This window comes from Fusarium musae, chromosome 6 (assembly GCF_019915245.1).
Source record: "Fusarium musae strain F31 chromosome 6, whole genome shotgun sequence".
NCBI classification, from domain to species: Eukaryota; Fungi; Ascomycota; class Sordariomycetes; order Hypocreales; family Nectriaceae; genus Fusarium; species Fusarium musae.
Genome location: NC_058392.1, coordinates 2,421,931 through 2,437,995, shown reverse-complemented (window position 1 = coordinate 2,437,995; position 16,065 = coordinate 2,421,931). Strand labels below are relative to the sequence as shown.

Here is a 16,065-nt window from a genome sequence, read left to right as displayed (position 1 = left end):
TTACCATCTTTGACAACTATGTCACACTTGAACCCTCCCCTTTTAATGACCTTCTCTTTCACTTTCACTGTTCAGACACTGAACAGCTGGTTGATATATTGTTCGCCCTTCACCTCCTCTGCCCTTTGGCTTGTTCAGAGTATGAGTATCCTTGTTCTCTGGTCAAAGCGTTATTCAATGGATCATATGTGGGAAATTTCGTTAGACTCATTGGCTATAGTATTGTGATAGCTCCCATTCTCCTCCATATATTAGCTCCCAACAACACTTCCCGTGGCTCTGTGCATTGAACCAAGTGCATACCCTTCGGCAACTTGCATTAATGATGGTGGCCTTCAGTGCCCTTCAGTTGTCTCTTGTCATTTTCTGCCCTGTCCGCCTGAACACTGGAGAACAAGCATATGTCCAGCCAGAGTCCGAATACGGTTCATGACTGCTATTGCCTCCAAGATTTTGGTATAAATATGTGACCTCTTCTCTACCCAGACTCTTCTCCTTTCCTCATTATTCTCAACTTTCCACCACGATCAAAAACACCAACTCGGGGTTTCAAACATCATAATCACAATCGTTTGGTCTTGATACCTACTATACAAACATTCCAACATCCCAACATTCTAACTCTCCGACACTACAACATACTTACAACCAATTTCGAGGCAAGCTTTGATTTAATTTTCCATCTTCTTCAGCTTTTGCTTTCCCTTTACAGATTATACTAATAAGATGTGTCAAGACCGTCATCTTCTCTTCGCTCCTTGTGGCCACTCCCGGCACGAGGAGAGATGGACATGCAAGTTGGCCAAGTCCTTCATCGGTTTTGCCAGGTTCCTCCTCCAGAAGAAGTGCGAGCCAGTCAGTGTCATCGCAATTGCCATTGACTGGTGTCCTGACTGCAAGGTGGCCTTCGAGAGGGTCGTACGGACTATCGGAGCCCACCCTGTGACATTCGACTGCCTCTGGGACCCGAGACTGATGGAACGGTATTGGTCCATCAAGTCTGAGAACGAAAGGGTCCGGCCAGCTGATCCGGAGGTGATAGGCCCCATTGCTTTCCAGTGCTACGACCAGATCAAGTACAACAAGATCAGGGCGGGGGCTAAGACTGTCAAGAGAGACATGGACAGCTGGGAGTTACGCTGTCTACAGGCCGAAGTGCGGCGACTGAAGCCTGTCTGCGTGTGGATAGAAGACTATGAGCACGAACCCGCCGAGACTCCAGAGGATCAACTGAACCTTTGCAGAGTCTCACTGGATGAAACCCAGAAGAAGGCGTGGCACCACGGACTCGTCCCGTAAGTTCTGTTCTTCTATCCACAACTTCTGTCACTCACTCACTCACTCACTCCGTTTGTCACTATGAGCCATCGCTAATTAATATACTAATTTAAGATTTGATTCATTCCCATATCATGCTCGCTTTTTGGGGAGAAGTTTAGACTTCTTTCTAGTAAGAAATCACATGCAAAGTCACACGCAAAGTACCAATGCCCCAGGAAGTTATGCTATAAGGGAGTCTATGGTGGACGGGATGTCTGTGCTTGTTGTTCTGTCATGTTGATACTTTGATGACAGAACAACAAGAAGAGAAACACTTTACAGTACAGAAACGACAAAACTCAATCCTCTAATGCTACACAAAAATCTTCACCCTGTCTGATATCTCTTGATCAGTGAAGCCTCTTACAAGACTCATGAAACATGATCCCTCAGGCTCCAACTGACTCGTAGGTTCCGAGACGGCTCAACAAAGCTAAGCCTCGTACACGTAGCAATTGCCAATTCCTTCTTCCTACAAACCCATAGAAGGATTGGATCCATGGAATATTCCCGCCCGACTTGAATGGGCATCCACTGTAGCGTAAGGTAGCATTAGGTAGTTAGGACCGCTATAATGGAACCCCCCCCCCCCCCCCCCCCCCCCTTCTGGAACTTCCCCAGGGGCAGCCTACAGTGCCTAAGGTAGATACGTATATGTAAGGGCTCTCTAGTGGCTGAATTGCATGGATCCACATCTATCAAGGCAGACTCAGACTCAGACTCGGGCGTTTTAGTGGCGTAGGCACTGCCTACCTACCTTAGGTACCTACCTGCCTCAACCGCCTGGGTACCTTAAGTCTTGGCACTCTCCAGCTCATCAAAAGCCAAAAAGTTCAGCTCCTCCTCTAGAAATCAAAAACTACAGTTGTCATCTTCATCTTCGTCTTCGTCTCACTCCTTTGTATTAAACTGCCGACGCTAAATAAATACCTTGGAATTAAGCTTATTTCTTTCTTTCTCATCGTACAAAGTCCATATATATATATATATATACATATATTTTTTTGGTTTTCGTTTCTTGTTTCTTGTTTCTTGTTATAACTACATCTTTATACCGTTGCAGATCGACGCGTGCTAGATTTTCATCGTGCACACCAGTCATCAACTCTATTCGCCCGCCTCCCAATTGACTTTGGCACAATGCGAACCTTTACGCTCCTAACGTCTCTCGCCGTTGGGGTTTCTGCTGGCACTGTCTCTGCTCCAATTGTAAAGCAAAGATTCCACCATGAATCGTCCCTTCACAGCCGCGACACTCTCAGTCTCGCTGCTCTGAACAATATCACAGGGGGTGGATATTACGCCGAATTTCAAGTCGGTACCCCAGGTCAAAACATCAGCTTTCAGCTTGACACAGGCAGCAGTGATACTTGGCTCAACTCAGATGAGACCGATCTCTGCAATAGCAGAACCAAGCAAGAGGCTATTGGCCCTTGTATGACTACATGTAAGCTACTCTCCCATCTCACCCAACAAGGAAGGCTCTTATTCTCTGTAGTTAAACCTGACGACAGTCGTACCTATAAACTGGTCGACCCTGATGGATTCGACATCACCTATCTTGATACCCGCTCTATTAGTGGTGATTACTTCAACGACACCGTCACCATTGATGGAAAAAGCATCAAGCAGCAGAGACTAGGCCTCGCGACGAAATCTGTTCGTCCAACGGGCCTGATGGGCTTGGGCTTCTCTGCAAATGTCGTCGCTAATGGGACGTACCCAACCATTGTCGAGAATATGGTGTCTCAGGGCCTGATCGACCGAGCTGCCTTCAGTCTCTGGCTGGTAAGTCACCAATGGGAACAACAATAATTGACCCCTGGCTAATAAACTCCCGTAGAACGACCTCAGTGCTGAGCAAGGAACTATCCTCTTCGGCGGTCTCGACACTGAAAAGTTCGTCGGCAAGCTTGCAACTCTGCCCCTGTTGCCTGACCCTTCTACTCTCAACCTCACTCACTTCACCGTCGCCTTTGAAGGCTTCGAGGTCAAGACACCAAAGGGCCAGGAGATCAAGATAGACAGTCTCAAGAAAGACACCACTGCCATTCTCGACTCTGGTGCTACCGTCTGCCTCTTGCCAGAGGCCCAAGTAGGACCTATCTACAAGGCCTTCAACGTCCTGAGTGTGGAGGATGTCGCTATCCCCTTTGTAGACTGCGCCTACGGCAAAGACAAGGGCAAGGGTGTTAGCTTCGACTTCAAGTTTGACGGCAAGACAATCTCTGTTCCCATGAGCGAGATGGTCATCGATGCCTTCCCCGACAAGCAGGAAATTTTCGACGACCCTCAAGTCTCTTCCTACTTTGATGATTGGGACAGCGTCTGTATGTTTGGAATCAGCCCTGTTAGTCAGTATGGTCTCACTGGGGGCGTTACTCTCCTTGGAGACACATTCCTGCGCTCTGCCTATGTTGTTTATGACCTGGCAAATGAACAGCTGGGCATCGCTGAGGCGAACCACAATACTGACGAGTCAAATATTGTTGAACTCAAGGAGAAGGACACCAAATTCCCAGATGTTACTGGTGTTGAGGGTGAGTCGTCTATCTTGTCCGTTTCATTCTTATTTATTTACTCGACTAACACGTTTACAGGCACCTCCAGTTCTGAAGAGGACGATAATGCCGCCGGTCATTTGTCTCCTGCTTCCATGGTGACACTCATCGTGGCTGCGGGCATTACATGGGCTCTCTTGTAGGCATGGGAATAGACTGGCAATGGAAGTTGAAAGCCAGCGTCAGACGTTGCAAGCGAGTTCGCGCATGTACATAGAATCAAGACACTGGTTTCTTCAAGTGCTGTATTTAAAAATGATACCCATTAGTCAAAGATGTGCGCCTGTCGTTGGCATGTCGAGTTTCGTCCTCGGTTCCTCAGCAAATTCTGAACGCCTTTTCCTATCTATGTATATCCCAACCTACAATTACATTGCCTTTGTATCAACATCTCAGCCCATCTTGTTGTATCGCTCCCGTGCCCTGTCCTGTACCGTGTTCACATATTCAGCGTAACTGTTCTTTGTCTTGCGTTCAGCAAATTGCGCTGCGTCGCCAAGATTGCCACCCTCTGCCCCCAATCCAACGCCCTCCTGGTAAGCATTTGTCTCGATGACCTCGGTTCGCCCATCTCCATTGGCTCCGAGACCTGCACCGGTTGCCCATCCCATCTTGGCCAGCATGCCTGCTCCCTTAGACTGAACGGGCTTCGGAGGGGGCGCAGCCTCTTCCGCCTTTGGGCCCGACTTGAGTTTGCCTTGTGGTGCGGCTGTTGGCTTTGTGGGCTGGTTGAAGGCAGCTCGCCTCTCTTTAGCACGATCGCGATATTGCGATGTCGCAGCTGCTGAGTCGGGGTTCTCTTGGACCTGTTTCTGAAGTCTCCTGTCGCGTGCTGCTAATCTGGGCAATGCCGCCTTGACCTGTTCTTCGTTTTCCATTGCGTTCTTGTGGTTCCGAGATTTTTCATGAATGTTAACTTCATCCACAGATTTGTACTTGCGCATGCAAATCAGGCACATCAATCGATCACGATCGACATAAGAGACTGGTGCATCTCCAGAGACTGAAGTCGCCTGTGTCGTGCTGCCGGGAGTATCCGCCTCATCAGGCGAGCCCTGCTTGCTGGGGGCCGCATGCTCTGGAGGACCAAGCTTCTGTGTCCCTGAAAGTGAGATCTTAATAGCACTCTGGGGTTTCGATAAGTCTCCTCCTGAACCTGACAGGTTTATGCGAAGTGGGGTCCGATTCACATCGCTGAACTCAGCCTTGTCCTGTCGTGCTGGTCTAGCATCTTTCTCGACGCGAAGCTCATCCCTCTTGCGCTGCCACATGGCCATTTGGCCCGCCATCATTGGCACAGACTTCTTCGTAGAAGAAGCAGCGAGAATTCCCTCTGCTTTGCGCTTCTTTGACTTCTTATCGTTGCCATCTTCCTCGGTTGTTCTTGAGGCACCTTCGCCTCCAGGAGGCTGCTCATTAACAACCTGTGGGCTCGGATACACATGGTAGTCTCGGTAGCGAACACGAAGGTTGGGGTTGAGCAAGGGTCTGAACGACAGGTGCTCGATTTCCGGTGTAACCTCGCGCTGTTCAGGCAAGAAAACTCCCATATGAGTGCTAGATACTGTCACTGGGCATGCTGCAACAGTAAATGATCGAGATTTGTGAAACTTTGTCATCGCGGCGGATGCGTCTTCCAAAGTCCAGAACTCGGCAAACCCATATTTAAAGGATTCGTTTGTGTGCGAGTCACGCATAAGGAAGACCCGATGAAGGGAACCAGGTCGAGCGCCGTAACCTGTCGTGTCACCCGTCGGAGCTGTGGATTTCAGTTTGGGTGCTCCATTAGACGTGTCCTTGGTTTGGTAGGGCTTCACAAGCTCTAGTCGCTTCATGTCTTCGGCTAGCATGTCTTCAGTCACAAACGACGCCAAGGGGTAAACGACAAGGATTTGTGCGGGTACATCCGAAGCATCTGCCATGCCTGTGAGGCTCAATTGCCAGGCTGGGGCTACAACTTTAACATTAGCTTCCATCATTACTGAAATGTTCGCTCAACTTACCAGCCTGTGGACCGCCACAAATCTTGCATTTGGTTCGGGTAGAAAAGTTGGAAAAGTCACACTATCTCGTTAATGGTTGTGTAGCTGAAGCTGTGGGAGCAAACATACAGTAGGACAGATCCAGTCACCACTGGGCACTCCCCGAACATCGGCTTCATCACGCGCATCTCGATTCCGAGCGTAATGGATGTACGCATCGAATCTCCCTTCTGGGACGTCATCAGTGGAATGCGTCATCTCAACAGGAAGCTTTGGATAATGTTCTCTCATAAAAGCAACGGCATGGTCAACTTCCTGGAACTGCACAAACGCTCTGCGATTTCCTGTTTGTAAGTGTCAGCAACAAGAACCTGAAATACCAAGTACATCTCACTAACCCTTGGAAGCGGAGACGCGTACGTCAATGGAAGGGAACTCGGCGGCAACTGAGTTGCTCAGGATACTGTCGCGCAGCTATAGGCGGGGAAATTAGTCTTGAGAACTGGCATCAACTGGTTTCAAGGAATATGTTGCGCCGCTGGTGCCGGCTAATTGAGGACAAATGCAAAGGACAACAGCAGCCTTGTGTCCGTCCTCCAAAGCAGTGAGGCTTGACTCCATCAGGCCCAGAAGTGTGCATTTGGTTCTTGTAACAATTTGTTTAGACCGATAGGGTACCAACCTCGTTCGACGATATACTGAAAGGCAGGCCTTCAAGAATGACGGTGTCGCTAGGCTTGCCAGCATCTCGCGTTGGGCTGCCGGAGCGACCGCGGTTATGATAGCTTCCAGATGGAGACTGTGATCGTGGATCATCGCCATCGCGGTACCGTCCTCTGCCACTCCGCTTGTCGTCCTCATGGCGTCGTTGCCCTTGATCGTTGCTGTTGTCTATGTAGCCATCATCATACATGCCTCGGTAGTCATGTTCGTCGCGGGAGTTGTAGCGCGCTTCTCGAGATGCGCCGCCTCTTCTTGAGTATCCATCATTGTGACGGCCAGACCGGTTGTCGTAATCGTAGTCGTGGTCTCTTTCGTCATCCCGGTATCGAGAATTTCTCTCTTGAGGATCGTTGCGGAAAGCTTGCTTGGGCGGAGACCTGGAATGATCTCGCCGTCCCGTGGGGAAGTTAGCTAAGAGGCTCAAATCATCCATGAAGGTCCTTCTCAAGTTTCCCATCTCTGCCTGAGGCTCGGGTTGTGTGTTTACCCTGCCGCGATCGGTAGCCGGCATCTCGGTCTTGAAATTCGTCGCTCATGTTCATCTTGGTTTGCTAGTCGTCCCTCGAGCGATCGGAGGATCGCATTTGGTAGCCGTCACGCACAGCAGCTTTGGTTAACGCGGCGTCGTTTGTCAACTCGAGGCGATCTCGGATTTAGAAACGGTTGGATGTGAGAGAGATGGGGAAAAGAAGGGTTTAAGTATGATGAAAATTGTCTAAACGAAAGTCAAAGTCAAGGCGGCAGGGAGGAATAAGATGTCGAAGTGGGGCTTAGTCACCGCGATGTGATGCGCTCATGTGAGTGCCATCACCAGCGAATAACTTGAGCAGGCAATCATAGGTAAGGTAGCAGGAGAAAGTGATTAAGTACAGAAATCAGATAGATCAAGCTATCTAATATCTACTATAGGTACCTATCTAGTAATTTCTATTGGGCCTTTCCCGGCCATGATAGTCTCAAACAAACAGTATGGCTTGACATCTATCTGACCCCCTTCCTTACATAAACCAAGCCCACTCTTGATAGAACAACTCCGAAATATAAACTCATTCTTATCTCATCTCATCTCTCCTCCAACACTTGTTTAATAGAAAATGGCAACTCAAGAAAAGGCTCAAGATCTCTGGGAACTATCAGAACAAAACTGCTATGTCGCTCTGACTCACGATCATCTCAATGCCCAGGCCATCATGGACCGGGTGCGCAGCCCCTCAGCTGGCGCAATCGTGCTATTTGCAGGTAGCAAGTTCTTATCCCTCACAGGTCTTTGTTCACAGCGAAACTGACCCAGCCCAGGTACCACTCGTGATAACTTTGCAGGAAAGCCAGTGAAGGAACTACAATACACAGCTTATCACCCCAGAGCTCTCAAGTCCATGATGGCCATTGCAAAGGACGTTCGCGATAAGCATGGTCTCCGCGGGGTAGCCATGATCCATCGCCTCGGACCTGTACCTATCGCAGAAGAGAGCATACTAATCGCCGTCTCGTCACCTCATCGACAAGCGGCGTGGCGAGCTGGTGAAGAGGCGTTGGAAGAATGCAAATCCAAAGTTGAGGTTTGGAAACGTGAGGAGTTTGAAGGTGAGGGGGGGATATGGAGAGCAAACCGAGACGGAGCTATCGGACAGCGTGAAGAAAGCTGATGCCATTTCACGCGGATTGGAAATAAAAGGGATATTTAGGTAATTCATATTCTTTTCTTAAGATCATCAATATTTAGACGTTACTATTCTGTCTTGCCGGCATGACGGATCCCCTTACCTCTAAACCACCAACGCTACCATGCTCCGGGCGTCCCGTTATCGCCAAACCTGATTCCAATAATACACAGAAAACATATTTTTGACTCTAGAAACATCAAGACTCTATCTTTGGCGTTTCCTTCTCGTAGGCAGGCGGAGGTTCTCGTATGAGCTCAATGGGACATCGGGGAGGGTATTTGATTCCGTGCGCTCCACCATACATCACTATCGCTTGTGTAAGTACTAACGAGCGGACGGCCAAAGACTGAACTTATACATACCGATGTGTCCGTCGTAAGCCTCGGTAAATGTGACGTCCATGCTAAGGCCTCGAATATTGATGTCTTCTTTTAATGCCGTGGGATAGACGATGATACCATATTCAGCATGGAGGACTCGCCAAAACGAAAGAGGAAGTCTGAGTCCAGTTAGTTAGTTCAATGCTCATGCATGTTGCAGGTAGTGAAAAAAACTACGTACTTGTACTGATTGTGTCTGATGCAAGCGTGTACAAACAAGCACACGGTCTCGAGAACCAAGCGCCCGTCATTGATAGCATCGTCCAGTTCATCAGCTGCGAGGTCATGTACCCGTTGAAGACGCTCCTTGGAGTATTTCATGGCGATTTCCCACCCCTTGGCGATTTTATCGAGGTCTGTAACTGGCCACGCCTCCATTTTTACTGATTTTGTACCTTGAGTTGGAGAGGGATTTGAAGATAGCAAATGGTGAGGTGGTGTAAGTGGTTACTGTTGTGGTTGTTGCACTATCCTCCGCCTACCAAGAGCTTGTGGTAATGTTAAGTATCTGAAGACTTGAGAAATGATACGGAAGTAATTACGAATGGGGGATAATGTTTTGGGTGTTGAGAAGTTGAAGATACTCAGTCGCGAGGACCTCTTTGACTCAAATATCCAGTTCCTACCTATTCTTTTCAGGTTCTTCTCACAGAATAAGTCAGGGACCATCAAGGTGTCTCCTCCTGCCTCCACGCCATACGCCATCACGGCCATAGGTACCTTACCTACTACTACTTACCTACCTAGTACCTTAACTTGTCTTAATCGTTAATCACAAAGGTCCTCGTACCTTATTCCACCTTCTCGATTCGAGTTGAAGCCATTCTCCAATCACGACCCTTGAACGTGCGTCCCTCTTGATTAAGCGTGGGGTTCATCATGACTCTGCATGAGGGGGAGGGGCAATCTCGTGAACCCTTCTGGCCACTTCCTCATGTCATCATGCCATGGCAACTCCGATCACGGGGTCTCCACTAGTGTTGCAATTCACAGATATGTGCTATAAGTGCTAAGATAGTAGATAGGGTATCGATATTATATAAGTAGCTGAGGCTCAATTGCCTACTCATACAGCCAAGGCACCTCCAAACGTACCTGGGTAGGTTGGTATATATATACTAGGTCATAAAAAAAATCAGATCGCTCATGGTATCTCTTCGCTCAGTCTCCATCAACCCATCAAATCTCATAGTATTACAGACCTCTAAACACATCCACAAAATGCTCTCTTCTTACAAAGCGTAGTTTTCGGTATGTAAGAAGATCTCTTCAAGCTCATCATCTCCCCAGATCTCTGCCTGGAGTCGGGCAACCGTATTGGCAACACCAACTCTCATAGAGGGTGGGCCACATACGAAGACCGCCGTGCGTCGGCCAAGGATGCCTCGTCCATCAGCACCTCCTGTTGCCCATTCCTTCAGCATGTAGCCTAGGTCAGGACGGCCATACTCAACGCTCCATCCTCCATCGATCTGATGAGGCACAGGGAACGCGAAGCGCATCAGACTCTTTTGAAACTCGGTTGGGGTTTGGGGGAAGCCGAAGTCAAAGCCGGATGGGGGACCGAAAGTTGATGTCGGTCGTGGTCTTCCGGCCTCGGGGTTAGATGTCCTGAGGTGAGCAAGCTCAGGAGCCCGAACTGGGAATGCTTCTTCTTCCGTAGGGAACGACTCTGGAAGTCTTCTCGGAGACCTTGGCGCGTAGTTAAACTGGGGTGGATTATCTTGCTTCATGGGTCTGAAATGGAACTCAGGGTCGTTTTTAATGGGTTCTTCACTGTCACCAAGAGGAATCTTCTTGTCCTCGGGATAACCGTGACCCTCAAGTCTCCTCAGGGTCTCATCTTGGTTGGTAGGGGGTGGTCCCGGAGGAGGAGGAGGGATTGAGTGAGGTTGCAGGTACTTCTGTTGAGGGAGGGCCGTGATACGGTCCTCGTCCTCGGCCCGTAGCTCCCTCTCACGCTCGGGGTCACCCTGAGCCTCGGATTGGATCAGGGCAGAGTTTCTTTTTGAAGCGATGCCCGCTACAAAACCGTCGAGCTTGTCATGGAACATATGACTCAAAGCTCGGGGTCCGTTGGGACCACCAGGGCCAACCTGACTGAAGGGTCCAGGTCCTTCCATGCCTGGTCTCGCTCTCACAGCTGATGTTACAAAGAACTTGCAAGTGACGCTCTCGGGGGGGGCGGCCTCGCGACAAATTCGCAGCTCTTCTCTGAACCAATCCATAGCTTCAAGTCGCTTCAGAGCCCAGACTACAACAACCTTCTTAGTGATGGCCTTGCCATCCCTCATTCTCTTGATGAGGTTAAGGAGCTGTGACACAAGGGCAGTGATACCGCTGCCACCGGCAATCAGGATGCAGGTGTCAAAGGCAGCTAGATCGCGTCGCATACCGCCATAGGGGCCGTCAAGAAACGCGCGATAGGTATGAAATGGTCCTTTCTCAATGGCAGTATCAAGCACCTTTCGTGTAAATCCACCATAGGGTCTGAATACCAGAGTACAGTCACGGTATTGCTCGCCGTACTCTGATGGGAAGTCATCGCTGCATAGCGACGAAATGGTGAAAGGATGGTTCTCGAAGATGGAGATACCAGGCATACGAAGATAAACGTATTGGCCAGGCTTCCATTTCATCTGCGTTGGGATTGTAACTTTGATGGCGTTCTCTGCCATAAGAGTAATAGCAGCCTCATCTCCAACCATGAAAGACATACGCCAAGGCTTGAGCCAGTTAAGCTTGAACAGCCTGATGAAATAACAGAATGCCCATATACCTATTGTTGCATAGAGGTAGGCCCACGACATGAGGAAGTTCTTAGTGTGCCAGAAAAGGAGACCAACGTAGACGATTCCAACGGGTACGTGGAGAACCACAAAGATCTCGTAGGCTGTCCTCCTAATGAAGGGCAGTGATGCGACACATAGCCAGATAAGGGGTACAAGACAGGCGATGCCAGTGCCATAAATGATGCCACTGCCACCGGGAAACAAGCGTTGAAACACCTTCATTCCACCGTCATCCCATACAGGCTGGATATAAAATGGAATGGCGTGGACGAGGGATAGGAACAGACAGAGGTAGCCTGCCCATCGGTGGAAAACATTAAGCCGCTCGGGGCCGATGCCAATGATAGCAGTAAGGATATTCGCCTTCATGCTGGTTGCGATGATCCATGGTGTCAAAGCAATCGCAATCATGCCGGCTCTAATCGCCAAGGGAGGTGATCCGAACTGAATGCTCTGCCAGTATAGAGGCTGTTGCAGGAAGCAATAAAGGACGACAAAGGCGAGAGTAATGAAGACAGTAGTAAGAACTGCCAGTGAGGAGAAGGTGATTCGGCGTTTTCCAATCACCAAGTCCGGGATAGGACGATAAAAGATCCATCGAAATAGAGCCAAGGTATCGTTGATGATATTAACGGAGGAAAAGTGTGCTTTCGGTCGGAAGTTCTTCTCGCCCATCATGTCATGACCTTCCGGGAAGAAATGCTGGCTCTGAGCACTGCGCATCCCAGACATGGCTTCTACCTCAGCATTGTAGAGATTTTGGTAGTGCTCCTCGACCTCCTGTTTGTAAATAGCTTGTCGAATCTTGTCCTGCCAGAAATGCCAGACACGCGTAATGAGAACAGTGCCCATCAAGGCGAGGGCGAAATAGGACCATCCTCGGCCGTATTTACCAGACTTCTCCCATGGGTCTATTGTATGCGCCTGGACTAAACCAGGTGGGCTTGTCGGTGTTAGGGGAATAGAAATACGCTTGATGAGGCCGGAGAAGGTCCTTGTAGCCTCGTCCATATATGAGTTGGGAGCCATTTCGACCAGCGTTAAAGCTCAGTAAATTTTGGTGGTATTTGGCGACAGAGCGCGGAGCAGGTTTTTTAATTCGACATCAACGGCGGCGACTTCGTATATCTTTATGTGTGTGACTTAAAGTAAGTTGAGACCAAGGGCATAAGACGGCAGCTTGGCTGACTGGTCTCAATGGATGGCGATCTGTTGAGTTGCGCCCAGGTGAAATAGTCAATCGGCTCGAATCGAAGAATTCCAGACTCTCCGATTAGAGGTACAAAGGCAATAACACAGAAGATAAACGAAAGGATGCGAACGCCTTGAACTTAGGGTATTGGGAAGCAGGGTCTTAAGACGGGGAGCTACAGTGGAGTCTAAATGGGCATGCGGCCGAATATATGGCCTCAGGCGATCGGATCCTCACCGTCGAGCGGAGAATGGTAGACTGCAGATGTAAGGCTCAGCAAACATATTGCAGCTGGTGGGTGGCTCTTGTGATACGGCGGCGGCAAGCATGTCACTACTGTGCAGGCAGACAGGGATAGGAAGAGGTGGAATCCAAGATTGACATGCGGGAAGAGTCTGTGCAGAAAACGAGCCAACACAAGGACCAGCGGCTGACGGAGCTCTGATATTGGCCAGCTCATGAAATGCCGTCTCCCCATGAGTGGATCATTCGGCTATCACACAGCCGCGAGCTGGCGTGGTTGAGAGAAACAGACGCAGCCAGAGTGATGAAGGTGGGTGACATGCAGAATTAAGAGAAAGGTCAATCCATAATGAGAGAAACACGATGGCGGGATGTGGATGTTTTCTGGTTGAGGGGACCAGGATGTAGGCTCTATGTCTGCATGTTGGCCGGGGATCATCATCAACGACGGCTGGGGCATGTTATTGTTTCTCTACTCGAAACTTTGAAGTAAAGTTATTTCTTGGACAAAAGCTTCATTGCGTCTTTCCAAGGCTGCTGTGAAGATGTGATGAACGCTGTAACAGCTTGACAGTAAAATGAGACCTAGCGCTTGCTGTACGGGACGAGAAATTAGCGTTGTGATAATATAGCTGCCGAATGTTTAAGCTCTCAACGGCTGTTGGCTCTTCCACAACCACGGGAAAGATGAGCATCTGAATAAGGCTCAGGATTGGGTGCTGGAAGCTCCCGACGCATCTGGCCAAGATGTTCCTGGCACTCGAGCCGTGATCCAAGCACTTGCTTGAGCCATCTGCGTTGGTCTATCCCCCTTCCAAGAACGGGTAATTGCTCTTAGAGGCCGCTGATGGACTTGGGGGCTGAATGGTAGTCGAGAGGAGAAGCAACCAGGGTGGAGTCTTCAAGGTGTAACGCTGTGATGAAATGCGATAGGCTAACATGATTGGCCGACAGACGCAGTGACGATCCTTGCAGATTTTCGATGGCTTCTTTAACGGGCGGTAACAGGCGAGTTCTGATTCGCTCTTTGAGGTGATTAGCCTTCTCGAGATTTAATCGCATGCGTCCTTGGATTCGTGTACCGCTTCCTTCTTTCAAAGCCTCGAACCTCATTTGAGGATTCCCTTGTTCATATCGGGCATTTAGAAGCTCAAAATGGTCGAGAATCATCCGGGCGTAATATGATGGGCCAGGAACGGTTTGCGTTGATGTTGAAAGGGTCTCTAGTCGTTCGATAATGTATCGAAAAAGCCTGAACCAACAGAGAGTCGCACGACATCATCATGGCCGTTAAGCATGTTGGTGATATGTTGCCTCCCATGCAGTTTCTGCGGACCGTGGCGGGATAAATGCCATGATGCGAGGGGACCGACAAAGGATCCAAGCTCCCTGTCAAATTTTGCTGTCGCCTTTGCCACGCCTCATGGATACCTCACGATGTACAGTAGTGTCGGATGAGACGGAATATGTTGTTGGTGATGTTGGTTGACTTGTGCTTCTTGTGACTGTCGATCTTAACGGTGTTGTTGGTGATTGACCTTTTGACGGTGGGTAATGTACCAGGAAAAGAGGTCGGCAAGTCCCTAGTCAAGAACAACGAAGAGCATTCTCAATACAGAAGTTGTGACGTTGGAAAGCGAAATTCCAATAGCCACAAGAGGTGTCTCAATTGCATCAACCGCACAATATGGCCAGGCAGTGGATGATCTTCATTGATTATAGCTGAGGTAACGAAGTGCAATAATTGAGTCCAGTCAAGTGAGTCAATAGGAAACAAGATCAATTATAATGCCTAATTGAGCCAAATACAATAGCAGTTTGTCAAATGTGATTGTTGATATCACGAAATATCCTAATACAAATATTAACTATTTGGGTAACTTACCCTGCGTTGAAGCTTGAGGTAGGTCAGCCTTGCACCTGATAGAGCCTATCTGACTGGTCGGAGCTCAACCGAGCCCCACCAAGGACCCCACGAGGCTGCGAACATTGCTCCAACTTTTCATCATCCATTTCTCATATCAAAAGTCAACCACGGTCGAAATCCAAACTTACATTAATTTCTGACCGAGGGTCCAGTTAAACTCACTACTATGGCCTCTACTAAGGGACTCACAAGGACGACTTTCGCTAAGCTGTCGCCTCATCCGTATCTGCTTGCCAGTCTCGATCCCACCTCTGATGATACCCGCCCAGCTCGAAGCAATGGCCGAGCCCGAAACGAATCTCGCAAGCCAACAGTCAACTTAGCGAGCTTGTCACACGCTCATGGGAGTGCTGTTGTTCGCGTCGGCGACACTACCGTCATTTGTGGTGTACGAGGCGAGACTATCTTGACATCCAACATCCCGAATTATCGTGCCTCCAATACTGAGACCGAGTTGAAGGACTACGACCTCCTGGTGCCCAACATTGAGCTTGCTACGGGTTGCGCTCCTCAGTTTCTCCCAGGCGGTCCACCAAGCACTCTTGCCCAGACTCTCAGCACACGTATATACTCCCTTCTTCACAGCTCCAGAATCATCAAGCCTGATGACCTGCGAATATGGCACACGCCACCATCAGAAGACCTCGAAGATCGCATGGAGGAGGACGGAGAGGATACAAGCAACGAGAACCGATCCGTTGTGGCTTACTGGGTGCTCTACATTGATATTTTTTTCATCTCATTTGATGGAAACCCGTTTGACGCCGCATGGGCTGCTACAATGGCCGCGCTACGAAACACGAAGCTTCCTGGAGCACGATACGACATTGACCGAGAGATGATCATCTGCTCCCGCAAACAGGCCCGACCTCTTCAAATCATGAACATTCCAATCGCATGCACAGCAGTTGTCTTTACCGGCAAAGAAACTGACCGACCCACTGACGGCAGGTTCTGGCTACTCGTTGACCCAGACAGACTTGAAGAGTCACTCTGCGACGAGAGTGTAACGGTCGTGGTGGATTGCAAGGACGGGGATCTCAAGATCTTGTCCATCTCCAAGCATGGAGGGACTGCCTTGACGCCCCAGTTCCTCACGTCAGAGCAATTCTTAGGCTGGGCAACGAAGAGATGGGAGGAGTTCAACGCGGCCATTACCCCATCTTAGATTAATGATACCCTAATGAAAAGAACATGTATCCATTCACAATTGCATACAGTCGTGGTTTTTTACCATTATAATCATGAACCAAGTTGGATCAAGAAATGTGTCAAGGCCAT

At 49.2% G+C, this 16,065-nt stretch overlaps 7 protein-coding genes across 7 annotated transcripts; 4 read left to right on the top strand and 3 right to left on the bottom strand.

Moving 5' to 3' along the window:
• Positions 1-726: 726 nt before the first annotated feature.
• J7337_008613 (uncharacterized protein) lies at positions 727-1,299 on the top strand (the record flags this gene model as incomplete). Its single annotated transcript, XM_044826228.1, has 1 exon — positions 727-1,299. The coding sequence occupies one exon, from the start codon at positions 727-729 to the stop codon at positions 1,297-1,299; it is 573 nt and encodes a 190-aa protein (XP_044679145.1).
• A 1,161-nt stretch (positions 1,300-2,460) lies between these two features.
• On the top strand, positions 2,461-4,024 carry J7337_008612 (uncharacterized protein; the record flags this gene model as incomplete). The annotated part of the gene is made up of 4 exons (XM_044826227.1): positions 2,461-2,767; positions 2,819-3,108; positions 3,164-3,860; positions 3,921-4,024. The coding sequence occupies 4 exons, from the start codon at positions 2,461-2,463 to the stop codon at positions 4,022-4,024; spliced, it is 1,398 nt and encodes a 465-aa protein (XP_044679144.1).
• Positions 4,025-4,273: 249 nt separating this feature from the next.
• On the bottom strand, positions 4,274-7,097 carry J7337_008611 (uncharacterized protein; the record flags this gene model as incomplete). The annotated part of the gene is made up of 5 exons (XM_044826226.1): positions 4,274-5,832; positions 5,885-5,945; positions 5,993-6,207; positions 6,262-6,337; positions 6,546-7,097. The coding sequence occupies 5 exons, from the start codon at positions 7,095-7,097 to the stop codon at positions 4,274-4,276; spliced, it is 2,463 nt and encodes an 820-aa protein (XP_044679143.1).
• Positions 7,098-7,680: 583 nt separating this feature from the next.
• Positions 7,681-8,232, top strand: J7337_008610 (uncharacterized protein; the record flags this gene model as incomplete). The annotated part of the gene is made up of 2 exons (XM_044826225.1): positions 7,681-7,825; positions 7,883-8,232. 2 exons carry the CDS (start codon positions 7,681-7,683, stop codon positions 8,230-8,232), a joined length of 495 nt encoding a protein of 164 aa, XP_044679142.1.
• A 214-nt stretch (positions 8,233-8,446) lies between these two features.
• Positions 8,447-9,008, bottom strand: J7337_008609 (uncharacterized protein; the record flags this gene model as incomplete). The annotated part of the gene is made up of 3 exons (XM_044826224.1): positions 8,447-8,556; positions 8,613-8,749; positions 8,812-9,008. 3 exons carry the CDS (start codon positions 9,006-9,008, stop codon positions 8,447-8,449), a joined length of 444 nt encoding a protein of 147 aa, XP_044679141.1.
• Positions 9,009-9,862: 854 nt separating this feature from the next.
• On the bottom strand, positions 9,863-12,451 carry J7337_008608 (uncharacterized protein; the record flags this gene model as incomplete). Its single annotated transcript, XM_044826223.1, has 1 exon — positions 9,863-12,451. One exon carries the CDS (start codon positions 12,449-12,451, stop codon positions 9,863-9,865), a length of 2,589 nt encoding a protein of 862 aa, XP_044679140.1.
• Positions 12,452-14,950: 2,499 nt separating this feature from the next.
• Positions 14,951-15,952, top strand: J7337_008607 (uncharacterized protein; the record flags this gene model as incomplete). Its single annotated transcript, XM_044826222.1, has 1 exon — positions 14,951-15,952. The coding sequence occupies one exon, from the start codon at positions 14,951-14,953 to the stop codon at positions 15,950-15,952; it is 1,002 nt and encodes a 333-aa protein (XP_044679139.1).
• Between the last annotated feature and the right edge of the window lie 113 nt (positions 15,953-16,065).